A 19,698-nucleotide genomic window follows, 5' to 3' on the forward strand; every position below is an offset into this window, starting at 1 on the left:
CAGATGGTGACGGTGCATGACTTTCATCCTAGCACTTGGGAGGCAGAGACAGGTGGATCTCTGAGATTGAGGCCAGTCCGGCCAAAGAGGGAGTTCAAGGACAAACAAGGCTACACAAAGAAACCTGTCTCTTAAAACCATTTTTTTTAAAAAAGATCACTTCTTAAAATAGATTGATAATCTTAAAAATACCTCCCCAGAGCTGGGCACGGTGGCACACTCCTGTAATCCTAGCACTCAGGAAGAACATGCAGGGGATGGCTGTGCAGTCCAAGGCCTGCTCGGGCTACATAGGCAGCCCTTTGACTTGAGTTCAGGATAAAGCTGGGGAGGCAGGGGAGGGCACTGGAGGGAACCAGAGCTCCATAACTCAGAGGCTGAGAATCAGGGGAGCCCAGGGACAGACACTCAAGTTACCTCGCTGACGAGCTGTCCAGCCTTCTTCGCCTGCTCCAGGTTGAGACTCCCCTCCGTCAGCCACCCGACACCCTTCATCCATGCCAGGTCAGCTTTGTACTGCAGCTGCAGGAGAAGTGTCACCAAGCTCTAGTCCGACACACACAGGCTGACACAACCAAGTTCACAGGGGGAATACAAGTTTGTCCTCCCAGAAAGCTACTCCCCAATTATCCTCAGTGGCTTTTCCTTCGGGAGGGCAAGCCACCGGGTGCTCCCTGAGATGGAGATGGACACATTTCACCGTAGTGTTGGAGCACTTTGGCCTTGCCAAAAATGGTCTCTCATATTGCTGACCGGTATTTCCAAGATGTTTCTCCTCAGCTCTTGTTTCCAGCACACCTTGACCTTCACGCTGGCCCCAAGCCCCTCCCCATCAGCCAGTGTTCACTCACCTCACTCTGGAGCCCGTGGGCTTTCTTGGCCCACTGAGTTTTCAGATCTTCAGGCAGCACTGTGTAGTCATGCAGTTTCTTTCTGTAGTCGAGGTCGCTGGCGAGGGCCTGGGCCTTCTTAGCATGCCTGAGGTTCACCATGTCCATGGGCAAGTGGAAGTGGGTTTTACTCTCCTCAAACCCTTTCTTATATTCCACCTTGAATGCAAGAAACCGGGGCTCGTTGGTTAAAGACTGTCCTTGCGGGAGTTAAGTGAGACCGGGCCGGGAGGTTCTCGGGCTTCTAGAAGATTTAAGCACTCTGGGTGAGGTCAACTGTCTGCTGGAAAGGTGGCCCCAAGTCATACCGATGCTGTTCCCTACCCCAGTTGTCATCTAAGGCCATCTCTTGCCAAACTTCACCCTGGGTATGGCTGCTGCAGGAGAGGGCGCCACCTACGCTTTCTGCAGAGGCTTGCAGAGACAAAGCAACTAAGTGTGGGCTAGAGAGTCAAAGAAGCCTAACCTCCAACAAGCGGATCTCCACTGTCCCTTAAATGCAACTCACATTGCTGGCCGGGCAGCCTCTGGAAAGTTTCATCGACTCCCTAAGGGTTCATTTTCCTTAAGGAAACTGTTGTGGTATTACTATAGTAGCAGGAACGTGCCTAGAATAAGGGCCATCCCGTGCAAACGGCACACGTTAATGATAGGCATCCAAGGATGACAGTGATGGTGGGGAGGATGATAGATGTCAAGGGTGGTTTCCATGGAAACAGCTGACTGATGGTGGTGAAGATGATGGATGTCATGGGTGGTTTCCATGGAATTGGCAATGCTGACTGATGTGGTGGGGATGGCGGTCATGACATTAATTACAATCGTGGTGCCAGGTATTGAGAGATCTAGGCTCTCAGTCTACTCTACCCCTCTCACTGACTATCGTATATGGCTTTGGATCACAGACACTCAATATTAGAATTTGTTGTCCATTTAAATCAAAGCCCGACTCTGATTCTTACTGTCTCTCTATGCTTTGTGGCCATGCATTTTCCCAAGCCATCGTCTATGATGCGTCTAAACACATGAGCTCAGTGCCAATGCCCGTATGCCACTCAAGCCATGGTCTCATAAAGACCTGCCAGGTAAATCTGTTCAGCTGCTCGGCAGAGCTGCGTGACCTCATTGCTTGGCTCGGGAAGGATAGAGCAGCAACTCAGTGCTCACATGACCATCGTGTAGGCTTTGCATTGAAGGAAAGATCTGACTGAAAACCATAGGTGTCCCTTCCAGTAGAACTCTCCTTTCCCAGTGGCTCTGCGACCACTGACCATGCTCTTTCCTAGGTGACAAGCGTCAATCTCCAGACATTCCAGGTATTTACAGTCAACGACATTCACATTGGCCGGAGCCCGAGATGCTTCATCAGCCTGGCCAATGTTTTGAACATTATTCTGTGATCACCCAGAACATCTTCACAAAAAACCACAAGCCCACTGTCGCCTTTCTAATTTTTCCTTTTTTAATTAAACCCAAACGAGGGAATGTTGGTATTCTGTCTAAGATCCACACGCACAGCTACCTGGCAACAACCAGTTGTGCCTGGCACTATAAAAGGGCTGCTTGGCCTCTCCTCATTCTCTTTTTTCTTCTCTTCTCTTCTTTCTTACCCTCTTCCCTGTCCCCTCTCTCTCCGCCACCCCTGCTTCCCTCCACGTGCCCATGACCGGGTGCCTTTCCTCTCCTCTACTTTCTTCTCTCATTAAACCTCTCTCCACATAGAACCATGTTGACTTGGTATGCTTTGTCTGGGCGCTGGCCAAGACTTCTACCCCAACATTGGTCCTAACACTTACAGCTCAACTCCCTGCTATGATTTAGATGTGATTGTCTCCACTGAAAGTTATGTTAAGGTTTAATTCCTCAATGGTAGGTGGTGGCGGTAGCGGTGGTGGTTGTGGTGGTGGTGGTGGAGGTGGTGGTGGTAGTGGTGGTGGAGGTGGTGGTGGTGGTGGTGGAGGTGGTGGTAGTGGTAGTGGAGGCGGTGGTGGTGGTAGTGGAGGCGGTGGTGGTGGCGGTGGTGGAGGTGGTGGTGGTGTTGGTGGAGGTGGTAGTAGTGGTGGTGGTGGTGGTGGTGGTGGTGGTGGAGGTGGTGGTGGTGGTGGTAGTGGAGGAGGTGGTGGTGGTAGTGGTAGTGGAGGTGGTGGTGGTGGTGGTGGTGGTGGTGGTGGTGGTGGTGGAGGTGGTGGTGGTGGTGGCGGTGGTGGAGGTGGTGGTGGTGTTGGTGGAGGTGGTAGTAGTGGTGGTGGTGGTGGTGGTGGTGGTGGTGGAGGTGGTGGTGGTGGTGGTGGTGGTAGTGGAGGAGGTGGTGGTGGTAGTGGTAGTGGAGGTGGTGGTGGTGGTGGTGGTGGTGGTGGTGGTGGTGGAGGTGGTGGTGGTGTTGGTGGAGGTGGTAGTAGTGGTGGAGGTGGTGGTGGTGGTGGTGGTGGTGGAGGTGGTGGTAGTGGTAGTGGAGGTGGTGGTGGTGGTAGTGGAGGCGGTGGTGGTGGTAGTGGAGGCGGTGGTGGTGGCGGTGGTGGAGGTGGTGGTGGTGTTGGTGGAGGTGGTAGTAGTGGTGGAGGTGGTGGTGGTGGTGGTGGTGGAGGTGGTGGTGGTGGTGGTAGTGGAGGCGGTGGTGGTGGTGGTGGTGGTGGTGGTGGTAGTGGTAGTGGAGGTGGTGGTGGTGGTGGTGGTGGTGGTGGTGGTGGTGGTGGTGGAGGTGGTGGTGGTGTTGGTGGAGGTGGTAGTAGTGGTGGAGGTGGAGGTGGTGGTGGTAGTGGAGGTGGTGGTGGTGGTAGTGGAGGCGGTGGTGGTGGTAGTGGAGGCGGTGGTGGTGGCGGTGGTGGAGGTGGTGGTGGTGTTGGTGGAGGTGGTAGTAGTGGTGGAGGTGGTGGTGGTGGTGGTGGTGGAGGTGGTGGTGGTGGTGGTAGTGGAGGCGGTTGTGGTGGCGGTGGTGGAGGTGGTGGTGGTGTTGGTGGAGGTGGTAGTAGTGGTGGAGGTGGTGGTGGTGGTGGTGGTGGAGGTGGTGGAGGTGGTGGTGGTGGTGGTGGAGGTGGTGGTAGTGGTAGTGGAGGTGGTGGTGGTGGTGGTGGAGGTGGTGGTGGTGGTGGTGGTGGAGGTGGTGGTGGTGGTGGTGGAGGTGGTGGTGGTGGTGGTGGTGGAGGTGGTGGTGGTGGTGGTGGAGGTGGTGGTAGTGGTAGTGGAGGTGGTGGTGGTGGTGGTGGTGGTGGAGGTGGTAGTAGTGGTGGAGGTGGTGGTGGTGTTGGTGGAGGTGGTAGTAGTGGTGGAGGTGGTGGTGGTGGTGGTGGAGGTGGTGGTGGTGGTGGTGGAGGTGGTGGTAGTGGTGGTGGAGGTGGTAGTAGTGGTGGTGGTGGTGGAGGCGGTGGTGGTGGCGGTGGCGGTGGCAGTGGCGGTGGTACAAAGTAAAACTGCCTTGGGTGGGTAGAGCCCTTATGAGCACATCATTGCTTGCCTGTCCTGGGGCTGGATTCATCATCATGAGAACACGTTATTAATATAAAGCAAAGCTGCCTTGTGCTCTCTCACTTACATACATTCTCTCCCTTTTACACTAGTTTTTAATCCCATGCAACATGGACAGCCTCACTAGATACAGCCACACATCCTCGCACCTTGGAGCCTCCAGAGTTATATGACAAAACAGAGCTCTTTCTTCCTCAAGTGCCATCTCTAGGATTCTGGTTTAGCAGCAGAAGGATGGACTAAGACACTCTCGCATTTGAGCTAGGCTCTGCAAGGAGGACTTGTGAACTGCTCACTCTCATAGCTCCAGAGTCTCTCACAGTATTTTAGACCACAGCAACCGCGTGCCAAATCTGCGGCAGAGACAGACGCACTCAAGCACCTATGCACCTTGATCGGCCACATTCCTCACAAACTTTTTTTTGGATCTTTTTTTTTTTCCGGAGCTGGGGACCGAACCCAGGGCCTTGCGCTTCCTAGGCAAGCGCTCTACCACTGACCTAAATCCCCAACCCCTCCTCACAAACTTTTAAAGAACACTGTTTCAGCCAAATAAAGAAAGCGAACGAGTTCCTCACATAAGCCAAGAGAGAAAAGCCTTGAGGTGGAAGTCAGCAGAAAGGCAAACTTGCCCAGAAGGAACTTTTAAGCACAACTGTCAGTTAGGAGCTGGGGGTGGGAGGCAGTTTACCTCGCTGCTCATCTTGGCCACCTGCAGAGAATGCAGAAGCTTGGAGTCGGTGGTTCCCAGGACTCTGCCCTTTGTTTTCTCATACTCTTCTTTGTATTTAATCTTGAGAGGAAGAAGAAAGTCTAGTGTGAGCGAGAGAAAAACTGCCATAGAAGGGATTCTGACTGTAACAAACACAAAGGTAACAATTCTTGCCAAGGGGTGAGGGGGAAGGGGGTTGTGGCCCCTCCATCTTTCTCAAACCCAGCAGAAGATTAAAGTGTTGTGATGTTTACAATGTTAACAGTCATTATTTTTCCAGCAGGCGGCTGGCATCGCATTGGAACGGTTCCTTATGCCGTCCACAGTTCTGAGTTAACGAGAAGAACCTACGCTGCTAGCAAGCTCCCCCGAGGCTTTGGCGGCCAACAGAGACATGGCGTCCAGCTTCATCTCAAATCCTTTCCCCTTTGTCTTCTGCCAGCCTTCTTTGTACTTCACCTGACAAACACAAACACAAACAGAAGCGAGTGGGGGCTGCTACCCACCCGTCTGCTGGAAGTTGAGAGGCTGTTTCTTTAAAGCAAACTTGGTTTCTTCCATTGTTGGCAGGCGGGGGAGTCTTGACTATTGTTTTCAAGACTGCAACAGTAACACTGTTAACACTGATCCCCTGGGCTACTCCAGGGACAGGACAAAGAACCCTCATTGCCTGGTCATGTGACTTTGGGCAATTACCTCTATGAGCTGTGGCTGACCATTTGAAAAACGCATATTATCACTCTCAGGCTGCTGGGAGTGTAAGTTGGGTGTGGTGATGCCAAGAAGCAAGGGATTGATGCTGCCTGTAATGGCCACTGTGTGTGGTAGTGTGCTTTGTAGACACTACCTCCGAATCTTCAGGAAAGCCAAGGCTCAGCAAGCTGAAGGTATTTGCTAGGGTCATACAGATCAAAATCCAGCATGACTTCTGAATCTGTGTCTGTCTCACATTAAAACCCACAGCAGCAAATGCTGGGAGACACCCTACAGCCAGGCTGTGCCTTACAACATGTCATATTTATGTCACCATATCCTGTTTGTCTCTGCTTTTTGTTTTCCTGTCCCGTAACTCCAACCTAGGCTAGTCGCCTAGTCACAGTCTACCCTGTGACTCCTTGTGTCTTTGTTGATTGGATCAAGATTGTTCTTGAAGCTTAAAAAAATCTCTTCTCGAAAAGTCACCAGTCAGTCGCCAGGGTGATGATGGTGGTGGTGACCAGTCTGCGTGTTCACATACTACACGTGTGTCCATACAGGAACTACATCACTATGAATAATTCATGCCCAGGGACTGTGTGTCAAAACTCTAAGTCCCATTGCAATGAACGCCCTAGAAGACTCTTCCCTGGGAGGTGAGTAGGCCCTGCTTGCGTGACTGTTTCTTTCCACGTTCACGCCACGCTCTCCCCACCTTGCCCTTACCTCGCTGAACAGTTGCGCGTTGGCCTTCGCCTTCAGCATCTGAGGAGCGTCCTGGGGCAATGTGTAGTTCAGCTTGTTTCTCTCGTAGTCAGCTCGGTAATTCACCTGTGGGATTTGAAACAGGTCTGCAAGGTTTGTGTGCAACAGGAGGAGAGCCTTGGGGAGGATATTCTGTCTCCCATGCCCCTCTGATTCCCGTTGCCGAGAGGGAGTCCCTGGGAAAGGCCTTTTACTAAGAACGCCTGTAGCTTGGGGGAAAGTTTTAAGTTAACAGGTCGAAGGTGTCGAATGAAAAAATGGAACAGCTCACGGGCACACTCAAGTCTGTGAGTTTGCAAGACACCTTTGAGCTGCTATGGGTGCCGAGTGCTTTGCGATATGTAGGCTAGACACTCTCCAGGAATCGGAAATCTGCATTACCAGCAGTAATGTTGATTGTGTGCAGTTATAAAATGCATCTTGAATCGTGTGTGCACAAAAGAGCTGAACACATGGGTAAGACAATTCCATCTGTACGGGCTGTCACTTCAAGCCCAGCCCTGGACTGCGGACATTGCCAAGAGTGGGGATTATTGGTAGATTTTTTTGGTGTGTATTAAAATTGTAAAAACATGTTTCATTCTTTTTACTTGTGAGAGACTCATACTAAAATATTTACAGATGAAGCGAGATAGTATCTTGGATTTCCTTCAAACTACGAGAGAAGGTGGAGGTCGGAGGGCATACAAATGTGGCAGGCTGGGCTGCTTTTGTGTATGCTGACATCCTCTATAATAAAATGTTTGAAAGGAAGGGCATCATTTCTTGGCTGTAACCACTCATCACTGTAATCACTTGGGGATTGGCTGTCCAGAGGCCTCACAGCCATTGTGAAATTCCCAGTCAGGCAGGGATGTGCTACGTACATGGCTCAGCTGCTGGGCGTTGATTTTAGCTTGAACAATCTGTGGCGTGTTTGTCACCGAGCTGAACTTCAGTCTGTCGATGTTCTGCCTGTAGTTGACCTGGGCAAAAAACAGGCACAGAAAATGTCACTTGCCGTCATCTCTGGGATGTGTGTGGATCCTTCACTTGGCTGTAGTGATTCTCCTAACTGGGTACTGAGCAACATGCCAAGCCCACAGACTGAAGAATGGTCCGTCCATGGAAGGTTGAGTAACACAGAGAAGCAACACATAGCAGAGATCAGCTCACTCCGCAGTGGACACAGGAAACACATTGTCATCACATTGCCAACCATGGCAGTGCCCTCCCTTCCCCACCCACAGAGAGAGAAGGAACGTCACTGACAATAGTATGTGTTGGCTATGGGAACTGTAGAGATCTTGCTAACAGTGCCTGGAATCCAGAACAGCATTGGAGAACATACACAAAACCTCCATCCCGGTAATTCCATCATGAGGCTTGCTGCCAGCATCTGGCGGGCATCTGATGCTGTGGCCTCTGGGGGCATCCCATGCCCCTGGCCTCTCTAGATACTGGCACTGAGGAACACATGCCCACATTCAGGCACTTATACCTAATTAAAAATGAGATGCATCTTGACAAAGATTCAAGATGTATGTATATATGCATCCACAATGTAATTTTTCTGTATGTCTAACACTTCATAAAAGTGATATATTTCGAAAAAGAGAAAACAGAGAATAAAGGAGAGACAAAAGTCCAACCAGTGTCATACTTGTGGCACGCTGGGGATAAACCCAGGGCCTTTTGCCATTGGGTGAGCTCTCTCCCAGAGCGATGCCCTGGCCCTTATGTATGTGTCTGAACGAAATTTAAAGAAGCACCAGTGGCCCTGTGTGCCCGTGCTTGCACACTTGTGCACCAGCTGCTGCTTGGCCCTCTCTCCCACCTTTCCAAGACCCCAAAGAGACTGACATATTTCAGCATCTTCCTAAAAGAGGAGGAGCCAAGGTAACCAACCTACAAGCTTTCCTACCTCTAGACATTTGGGGCTGCTGGATTTTTGAAACTGCAAATCATTTTTGAAGGAGTAAAGTATCATCAGCCATTTGTATACAGAGCACTTCCTTCCAGCCCACATATTTCCCTACATGCACCTGACCGTGATTCAGAGTGGAAGGGAGGGAACCTGAAAAAGACATTAAGACCTAGGTTTGTGGCCTGAGAGTCCGCAATGTGGGAGGCAGCTGAGCTCAGCTGTGTGAGAAGAAGCCCTCCATTCTACTCAGGACGGCAAGATGAACAGCTGGAAGTGAAGTGGTGATGTCATGGCTGGCCAACATGTCATGGCTGGCCAATGGCCCCTTCACAATTTTACTTTCCTACAACCCAAGGAAAAGACCAAGATGAAACTCATCCCTACTCTTCCTTTCAGCCTGTCTGGCTTCATCCTCTTATTCATTCCTTCAGCAGACATGGAGTTTGTGCAGAACAAGCAAAATTAGGCATAGCCCCGCCCACCCACATTCCAGACGAGTCTCTACTGCCTATGGACCCAATTCTGATAGTGGCAGTCTCCTAGTGAATGCCTCCCCATCTCCTGGGCTCCCTAAGTCCAGTAAACCCATCCAGGATGCCAGAGTATGTCATTTCAGTCTTACTGCCCACTGCTCTCTGTGCTAGAGCCACTCACATGGCCTTGTTAGTCAGCACACAGTGTCTCTGCTTTCCAGATGTTACCAACCAGCTACGAAGCCACATTCCTGCATACACCACTGCTTCCTGCATACACCACTGCTTCCTGCATAAACCACTGCTTCCTGTATAAACCACTGCTTCCTGCATAAACCACTGCTTCCTGTATAAACCACTGCTTCCTGCATAAACCACTGCTTCCTGTATAAACCACTGCTTCCTGAATACACCACTGCTTCCTGTATAAACCACTGCTTCCTGTATAAACCACTGCTTCCTGAATACACCACTGCTTCCTGTATAAACCACTGCTTCCTGTATAAACTACTGCTTCCTGTATAAACCACTGCTTCCTGCATAAACCACTGCTTCCTGCATAAACCACTGCTTCCTGCATAAACCACTGCTTCCTGCATAAACCACTGCTTCCTATATAAACCACTGCTTCCTGTATAAACCACTGCTTCCTGCATAAACCACTGCTTCCTGCATAAACCACTGCTTCCTGCATAAACCACTGCTTCCTGCATACACCACTGCTTCCTGCATAAACCACTGCTTCCTGCATACACCACTGCTTCCTGTATACACCACTGCTTCCTGTATACACCACTGCTTCCTGCATACACCACTGCTTCCTGCATAAACCACTGCTTCCTGCATAAACCACTGCTTCCTGCATAAACCACTGCTTCCTGTATAAACCACTGCTTCCTGTATAAACCACTGCTTCCTGCATACACCACTGCTTCCTGCATACACCACTGCTTCCTGCATAAACCACTGCTTCCTGTATAAACCACTGCTTCCTGCATAAACCACTGCTTCCTGCATAAACCACTGCTTCCTGCATAAACCACTGCTTCCTGCATACACCACTGCTTCCTGTATAAACCACTGCTTCCTGTATAAACCACTGCTTCCTGCATAAACCACTGCTTCCTGTATAAACCACTGCTTCCTGCATAAACCACTGCTTCCTGTATAAACCACTGCTTCCTGCATAAACCACTGCTTCCTGCATACACCACTGCTTCCTGTATAAACCACTGCTTCCTGCATAAACCACTGCTTCCTATATAAACCACTGCTTCCTGTATAAACCACTGCTTCCTGCATAAACCACTGCTTCCTGCATAAACCACTGCTTCCTGCATAAACCACTGCTTCCTGCATAAACCACTGCTTCCTGCATAAACCACTGCTTCCTGCATACACCACTGCTTCCTACATAAACCACTGCTTCCTGCATACACCACTGCTTCCTGTATACACCACTGCTTCCTGTATACACCACTGCTTCCTGCATACACCACTGCTTCCTGCATAAACCACTGCTTCCTGCATAAACCACTGCTTCCTGCATAAACCACTGCTTCCTGTATAAACCACTGCTTCCTGTATACACCACTGCTTCCTGCATACACCACTGCTTCCTGCATACACCACTGCTTCCTGCATAAACCACTGCTTCCTGCATACACCACTGCTTCCTGCATACACCACTGCTTCCTGTATAAACCACTGCTTCCTGCATAAACCACTGCTTCCTGCATAAACCACTGCTTCCTGCATAAACCACTGCTTCCTGCATACACCACTGCTTCCTGTATAAACCACTGCTTCCTGCATAAACCACTGCTTCCTGTATAAACCACTGCTTCCTGCATACACCACTGCTTCCTGTATAAACCACTGCTTCCTGTATAAACCACTGCTTCCTGCATACACCACTGCTTCCTGCATAAACCACTGCTTCCTGTATACACCACTGCTTCCTGCATAAACCACTGCTTCCTGCATAAACCACTGCTTCCTGCATAAACCACTGCTTCCTGCATACACCACTGCTTCCTGTATAAACCACTGCTTCCTGTATAAACCACTGCTTCCTGCATAAACCACTGCTTCCTGTATAAACCACTGCTTCCTGCATAAACCACTGCTTCCTGCATACACCACTGCTTCCTGTATAAACCACTGCTTCCTGCATAAACCACTGCTTCCTGCATACACCACTGCTTCCTGTATAAACCACTGCTTCCTGTATAAACCACTGCTTCCTGCATAAACCACTGCTTCCTGCATAAACCACTGCTTCCTGCATACACCACTGCTTCCTGTATAAACCACTGCTTCCTGTATAAACCATTGCTTCCTGCATAAACCACTGCTTCCTGTATAAACCACTGCTTCCTGCATACACCACTGCTTCCTGCATAAACCACTGCTTCCTGCATAAACCACTGCTTCCTGTATAAACCACTGCTTCCTGCATAAACCACTGCTTCCTGCATAAACCACTGCTTCCTGCATAAACCACTGCTTCCTGCATACACCACTGCTTCCTGTATACACCACTGCTTCCTGTATAAACCACTGCTTCCTGCATAAACCACTGCTTCCTGTATAAACCACTGCTTCCTGCATAAACCACTGCTTCCTGTATAAACCACTGCTTCCTGTATAAACCACCGCTTCCTGTATAAACCACTGCTTCCTGCATAAACCACTGCTTCCTATATAAACCACTGCTTCCTGTATAAACCACTGCTTCCTGCATAAACCACTGCTTCCTGCATAAACCACTGCTTCCTGCATAAACCACTGCTTCCTGCATAAACCACTGCTTCCTGCATAAACCACTGCTTCCTGCATACACCACTGCTTCCTGCATAAACCACTGCTTCCTGCATACACCACTGCTTCCTGTATAAACCACTGCTTCCTGCATAAACCACTGCTTCCTGTATAAACCACTGCTTCCTGCATACACCACTGCTTCCTGTATAAACCACTGCTTCCTGTATAAACCACTGCTTCCTGCATACACCACTGCTTCCTGCATAAACCACTGCTTCCTGTATACACCACTGCTTCCTGCATAAACCACTGCTTCCTGCATAAACCACTGCTTCCTGCATAAACCACTGCTTCCTGCATACACCACTGCTTCCTGTATAAACCACTGCTTCCTGTATACACCACTGCTTCCTGCATAAACCACTGCTTCCTGTATAAACCACTGCTTCCTGCATAAACCACTGCTTCCTGCATACACCACTGCTTCCTGTATAAACCACTGCTTCCTGCATAAACCACTGCTTCCTGCATACACCACTGCTTCCTGTATAAACCACTGCTTCCTGTATAAACCACTGCTTCCTGCATAAACCACTGCTTCCTGCATAAACCACTGCTTCCTGCATACACCACTGCTTCCTGTATAAACCACTGCTTCCTGTATAAACCATTGCTTCCTGCATAAACCACTGCTTCCTGTATAAACCACTGCTTCCTGCATACACCACTGCTTCCTGCATAAACCACTGCTTCCTGCATAAACCACTGCTTCCTGTATAAACCACTGCTTCCTGCATAAACCACTGCTTCCTGCATAAACCACTGCTTCCTGCATAAACCACTGCTTCCTGCATACACCACTGCTTCCTGTATACACCACTGCTTCCTGTATAAACCACTGCTTCCTGCATAAACCACTGCTTCCTGTATAAACCACTGCTTCCTGCATAAACCACTGCTTCCTGTATAAACCACTGCTTCCTGTATAAACCACCGCTTCCTGTATAAACCACTGCTTCCTGCATAAACCACTGCTTCCTATATAAACCACTGCTTCCTGTATAAACCACTGCTTCCTGCATAAACCACTGCTTCCTGCATAAACCACTGCTTCCTGCATAAACCACTGCTTCCTGCATAAACCACTGCTTCCTGCATAAACCACTGCTTCCTGCATACACCACTGCTTCCTACATAAACCACTGCTTCCTGCATACACCACTGCTTCCTGTATACACCACTGCTTCCTGTATACACCACTGCTTCCTGCATACACCACTGCTTCCTGCATACACCACTGCTTCCTGCATAAACCACTGCTTCCTGCATAAACCACTGCTTCCTGTATAAACCACTGCTTCCTGTATAAACCACTGCTTCCTGCATACACCACTGCTTCCTGTATAAACCACTGCTTCCTGCATACACCACTGCTTCCTGCATACACCACTGCTTCCTGTATAAACCACTGCTTCCTGCATAAACCACTGCTTCCTGTATAAACCACTGCTTCCTGCATACACCACTGCTTCCTGTATAAACCACTGCTTCCTGTATAAACCACTGCTTCCTGCATAAACCACTGCTTCCTGCATACACCACTGCTTCCTGTATAAACCACTGCTTCCTGCATACACCACTGCTTCCTGTATACACCACTGCTTCCTGCATAAACCACTGCTTCCTGCATACACCACTGCTTCCTGCATAAACCACTGCTTCCTGTATACACCACTGCTTCCTGCATAAACCACTGCTTCCTGCATAAACCACTGCTTCCTGCATAAACCACTGCTTCCTGCATAAACCACTGCTTCCTGCATACACCACTGCTTCCTGTATAAACCACTGCTTCCTGTATAAACCACTGCTTCCTGCATAAACCACTGCTTCCTGTATAAACCACTGCTTCCTGCATAAACCACTGCTTCCTGCATACACCACTGCTTCCTGTATACACCACTGCTTCCTGCATAAACCACTGCTTCCTGCATACACCACTGCTTCCTGTATAAACCACTGCTTCCTGTATAAACCACTGCTTCCTGCATAAACCACTGCTTCCTGCATAAACCACTGCTTCCTGCATACACCACTGCTTCCTGTATAAACCACTGCTTCCTGTATAAACCATTGCTTCCTGCATAAACCACTGCTTCCTGTATAAACCACTGCTTCCTGCATACACCACTGCTTCCTGCATAAACCACTGCTTCCTGCATAAACCACTGCTTCCTGTATAAACCACTGCTTCCTGCATAAACCACTGCTTCCTGCATAAACCACTGCTTCCTGCATACACCACTGCTTCCTGTATACACCACTGCTTCCTGTATAAACCACTGCTTCCTGCATAAACCACTGCTTCCTGTATAAACCACTGCTTCCTGCATAAACCACTGCTTCCTGTATAAACCACTGCTTCCTGTATAAACCACCGCTTCCTGTATAAACCACTGCCTTTTCTGAGCCAACACATGTGTTCCTTCCCTCAGTTTAGTTGCCCAACCAGTATACATGTCTTAAAGCAAGTATACAGAAAATGCATACACAGGCGGTTGACAAGTTTAAAAACAGAGGTATAAAATCCCGGTTTGGGCAAGCCTTGGCTTGACCATTCCCTGCAAAATTTCTCAGTCTTGACATTTTTTTTTCCACAGTATTTTTCACTTCTAAAAAACACAGCTCCAAGGCAGAGAACTTTCTAAATTTGGCTTTAAACATTTCCTTTTACAGATTTAACGGATCATTTTGGCCACCTGACCACTTCATGCCTGTGCATAATATGTTCCAAACCCCCTCTTCCCCATGCCCTCCCACATCTCCCTCCCACACACACCAACCCCTCCCTCCCCATCCTCAGCAGACCCTTCCCGAAATCCACGGTTTTCGCCTTTATATTATGACCCACTTAGTTTAGCCAGGGTCGCCTGCAAGCACCACTGGGCACTGTCAATTGGTTCCCATGCGGTCTCCAGTGGATACGCAATTGAAGGCAAGGATCCCCCTCTCCTCCCTGAATCTATCAGTAGCAAGTAGTTCAACAGAGAGAGACAGACCATCCCCGACGCCGTCTCCCTTCATGCCTGACTTTTGCTAGGCCTATCCTTGGTGCAACTCTATGATTGGATATGAGGGAATCCATCCCTACAAACAGGGTCAAAAGATTCGCCACGAGGTCTTAAGATCTTAGACCCTGGGGAGTGAGGATTGAATGCAGCTTACCTAAACTGACATAATATCAAGCTGACTTCTAAATGTGTGTGCTTAGACCCACAGACAGGGCTCTTCTCTACCATCATCAGAGGAGCTTCTCTCTCCAGTGATGGAGTAAGTGCAGAGAGCTGTGACTGCACAAGGTGCTAAGTGAGGGATATGTGCCCACCATAAGTGAGACGGGCATACCATCTCCTCCAAGGCTCAGGGAGCCTCTGCAAGGAAAGGGAGCCGGATGAACGCAAATGCCAGAAGACAGGAAGATAGGCTGCAATTGACGTCTTCTGGGCAAGATAGAGCAGCCCTGTCAACTGCAAACTCCCAGTATGTGCCTGTTCCACATCCACTGACATTTTAAGAGCTGGCAAGTAAGTCTGTATTTTAAAAAGTCACTGACATGCACAGGGTGCCAAGCCATTCCTAGGCTCACTCCTGAAATAAACTTGAGTGCCCCCTTGGCTGTGCCAGCTTCCAGCTGACTCATTCCCGATCTTCCCTCCACTCAATATCTGGTAGTAGCAATTCTGACCAACACAGGGCTCCAAGTGTTGCAAAGGCCCTAACCCATTTACTCCTCCAGCCATCCTGCAATAACCCCTACCTTGAAATGTGGACAGGGAAGCACGGAGAACTAAGAGAGGCTGTTCAGCTACCGAGCTACAAATGTCATCCCAGACCAACTGGGGAATGGTCCTCAGGCTGTGCCCTTGAGGCTGTGCTCTGTAAGCCAGTTTACCTGGCATGCTTGGGACAATTACTTACAGATGGACAGGATTCACCATGGAGAACCCTCTGACTTGTATAACTGAGATCAGGAAATCTATCCCATGAGCAAACAAATGACAGACGAGTTTGTCTTTAAAACAGCACTTATAGACTCTCCAAACCTTAAGGCACAGAGCTGACTGCTCTGCTGGGTTTGGAGACCATCACTTTACTGCTTTTTCATTAATAATTCAAGGAGAGAGAAAAAAACTTTGTATATCCGGAGTATATAGGGAAAACTGGAGATATAAAGTCATTTCAGTGTCAACTGCTAATGAGATTAGAGCACTGTGACTATCTAATGCATTAATTCAGAGGGAAAATTATCAGCTCATAATAGAGTCTTATTAGGATTCAGAACCAGGCATGATAAAAATGTCACAAAAACCGTATTTGTAAAATAGCGCATTCCTTCCTGATAGTTCTGCACTAAATATGTCACACTGAGCACAATCACTTTTCTCTGCAGGACATAATTAACAGCCTCCATGATTAATTTCACAAACGTTTGGCCACTGCTTCAGTCTGCATTCTGAAAGCGTCTGTGCTAAAGATAGAGTCCCATTTTAGTTCTATTAGTATTTCTAAAAACCATGTACAGGAATGCCCTCTAATTAAGGACCCGTGCTATATTCAATTTCATGGCTATTTTATCACATTTAAGGCTACCACATGACAAGACCACAAACTCTCCTGAAAAAGGAATGGGTTTCCCACTTCCTGGGTGTTAATAATCTACATTAGATGCTTTTCTCAAACACATATGAGAGCCAAGACAGGAAGAGGAAGCAAAGAAAGATGCACTTGTAGGTGAGTTCTGACTCAGTCCCGGCCGATTCCTACTACACAAGACACAGCAGTAGTAGTTTGACATGGTGCGATTTTGATTTTCCTTCTGCACAGGCAGAAGCAAATGAGTAACATGCTGGGCATGACCCATGTGCTGCCAGCTTAGACTGTAAACCCAGAGTCTATCGCAGTCCAGTCTAATCCTGAGCTAGCTACAATGTTGCAGGCGTAGCCCTTGATGGAGAGTCCTTCAGACACACCTGTGGTAGAGGAGGATGTTACAATGGAAATACAAAGCTATAGAAATCTCTCATTTTATTGTGCTAATTACTAGGCTTGGTCTCAAGAGCTTGACTGTAAACACGCACACTCCCGACTTGACTTTTAATTACTAAGTAGCCTATGAAGTATTTGGGACCAAAAACAAAGCTGCTTTGGTCTCATAAGCATACAAGAGAGACAACCTAACAAAACTTTGGGGAAGAGAAGCACAAAGCTTGGTCCCTTCTGTCCTGCTGGGTCTTATAACCTGCTCATTCACCTTTGCAAAGCCCTGTTCACCCAATAAGCTGGCATTAACTGGCTCCTTAGTGGTCTAGGCACTGTTTCAGAGCCAGCACAATCAATCTCGACATATCCACTCTGCAAAAAAAAAGGGAGAGCGGTGAAGTCCAGCAGGAAACCCCAGCTGGTCACTGGTGCTGTGCTGAGCCCAGGAGAGCCGGAGGGAAGCACCTTGGGCAGTCAGTGAGCACACGCGGAATTACCTAATCTATTAAGTGTTTAGTAGACTAAAGATTGTCTGCTCTGGCTATGAGGCCAGCTCATTTTTAAGCGAGTGAATTGCTTTATCCTTTTTCTTTATGCCTTTTCCCCTATATTTTCTAAAATTTTAAGACCGAACAGATAATAAAATTATTGTGATGCCAAAATATTAATTTTAATTAATTTATTTGGTTTGGGATGCCAAACCACACGCAGGCTCACTGCTGTAGTAAGTAAGGAATTTAGCTATTCTTCTGTCTGTCTCTGTGTGTCTGCCTGCCTATCCGTCTCTCTCTATTTGCCAACACACCCCTGAGAAGAAAGGATAGCTAACATTAACGTTTGCTCATAATTTATACCTGCTCTATCTTTAGCATACTGAGCGCTAACATTTAAAGGCCATCATTGCTGTGGGATAGTTATCGTGAACGCGTCCAGCAGATGTAGCTCTCCAAAGTCTGAGAGGGGAAATTGAACTTTAGGATATTTTCAAGGCAAGAGTAGAATCATCCAAACTTTACCTAGAAAGTGAGTTTTTCGTCATGCATGCATGGACTCCCCAGAGGAGGGACAGTTCCCGTTCCTAGCCCTTTTGGTCTCCTATATATATTGATGAGGTATTTTTCCTTCCCATCTGACTGCCTAAGCCTTGATCCACAGCAAGTCATAGGATGAAAGGGGGCAGGAGGCGGGGACTCACATCCTTCAGGGGAGCCAGCTTCATCGTGGTTTGGTAGAACGGAGTGGCAGTGGCTGGGTAGTTGTAATCCACAACGTCGTGTTTATAGTCAGCCTTGTAGGCAACCTGAAACCCACAGAAGAGAGGAATCAGCTCCCACTTCCCCAACCCTTTTTTTTTTGACTGTCATAAATATATCTGAATAATTAGAAACAAAATTAACCCACTTTCCTCACCCCTAAAGAAAATTACATTATGTTCACACTTTTGCCTTCAACTAATTTGAATTATTCTTAATTAGTTCAAACTTAGTCAACTCCCATCTGTAGTACATTTGTTTTATCTTTCTTTTTAATTATAAGCCTCTCGCTTTTGTTTTAAACGAGCGGCTAAGCACGGGTATGCAAGGAAGGTGCTTCTGGGCAAATTTAAAGACAGTGAAGACTTAGAAACTTTAGAGTAGTTCAGTTATTTTTGTAACAGTCAACATCAGAGTCCTTGGGCAGAAGAAATCCAACGTTTGGATGTTTGGAGAACAAAATAGGTCTTCTATAAGTGCTCATTATCTCCAAGGTTTAAAATGCAGTCTTTTCCTGTCTGTGAGCTAGTTTCCACGATACCCCCTGATGTCTGGTTACCCCATTACTCTATTACTATTGCATGGCCATAGCATGCCTTCAGTGAAAAACAAAGTCACCCCTAAGTACCCACCTCCCATTCATAAAAGGTTTGAAATCGCGCAGCACTTCCAATAGGAATCGCACTGGCACATTTTATTGAATCGTTCAGAAGTGGAGCGCCATATTACCCTGAATCAATGGTAACAGATCCTTCGAGCCAGAGTGCACTAACTGGAGCTGGCTGGGCCTCTGAAAGGTTTAAAGGCTTTTGTAATTCTTTATACTTGTCAACATGTAAAGATCCGTGGGTGTCTCTTCTTACAACTAGAAGCATACCCATTTTTGAAGGAGGGTTTAATAGTAATTGGCCAGGGTTGGGGATTTAGCTCAGTGGTAGAGCACTTGCTTAGCAAGCGCAAGGCCCTGGGTTCTGTCCTCAGCTCCAGAAAGAAAAAAAAAAGACAAAAATAACAAAAAGTAATTGGCCAAACTCTTCACACCCCAGCCAGCTGATTCCCACTGTCCCTCAAACACAACTCACATTGCTGGCCAGGCTGCCGACTTTGAGAGCGTGGAGCATGTGTCTGTCCATGCCGACTCCTTCATAGTGGCCTCTCAGGTGAGTCTGATAGTTTTCTTTATACTTATTCTACAAGGAAACATTTGAGGAAAACTTTTGAGGAAAAGTTCCCACCTAGATGAAGGTAAACTATTTTTCTTCATAGTCTAAGTCTAAATATAAGCACGATTTCACTACTGAAAAAAAAAAGCCTTGTTTTTAAACAACTGAGATTTCCAAAGTGCACAAGAACTTGAGGAAAGACGGGCAGACAAGCACACAGGAGCACATGTCGTGGGGAGCACTGCATCGAGGCAGACTGTCGTGGGGAGCACCACCAAGGCAGACTGCATGCATTTGTTTTTAATTTTACGTGTTTGCTTTTAAATTTACCAGCCTTTTCTGGTGTGGAAATTTACTGTGAGAGTGTGGAACGGGCGATGGACAACCGATAGACAAGCCCTGGTTGTGTGGTCCTGATCCACAAGCCAAGTCATTACAAGTTAGTGGTTGCCTCTTTGCCTAAATGCAGTCATCCCTCTAAATCCATTAGCATCCACATCTGTGGTCCCAACCAGACACAGATAGAAGATATTTGAAAAACAAAACAACACAATTGTATCTGTAGGAAACAT

The 19,698-nt window shown here is 48.0% G+C and overlaps 1 protein-coding gene across 8 annotated transcripts in view; it reads right to left on the reverse strand.

Annotated features, from left to right (window-relative positions):
• Nrap (nebulin-related anchoring protein) overlaps window positions 1-19,698 on the reverse strand; it is an 80,848-nt gene that overhangs the window by 41,913 nt on the left and 19,237 nt on the right. For all 8 annotated transcript variants that reach the window (NM_001107443.2, NM_001113743.1, XM_087551948.1 and 5 more), the window contains 8 exon segments: window positions 418-522; window positions 852-1,049; window positions 5,044-5,145; window positions 5,416-5,523; window positions 6,487-6,591; window positions 7,392-7,490; window positions 17,906-18,010; window positions 19,046-19,153. In NM_001107443.2, the coding sequence (NP_001100913.2) occupies window positions 418-522; window positions 852-1,049; window positions 5,044-5,145; window positions 5,416-5,523; window positions 6,487-6,591; window positions 7,392-7,490; window positions 17,906-18,010; window positions 19,046-19,153 (930 nt within the window).

The sequence above is a fragment of the Rattus norvegicus genome, chromosome 1 (assembly GCF_021556685.1).
Source record: "Rattus norvegicus strain SHRSP/BbbUtx chromosome 1, alternate assembly SHRSP_T2T, whole genome shotgun sequence".
Taxonomy (NCBI): Eukaryota; Metazoa; Chordata; class Mammalia; order Rodentia; family Muridae; genus Rattus; species Rattus norvegicus.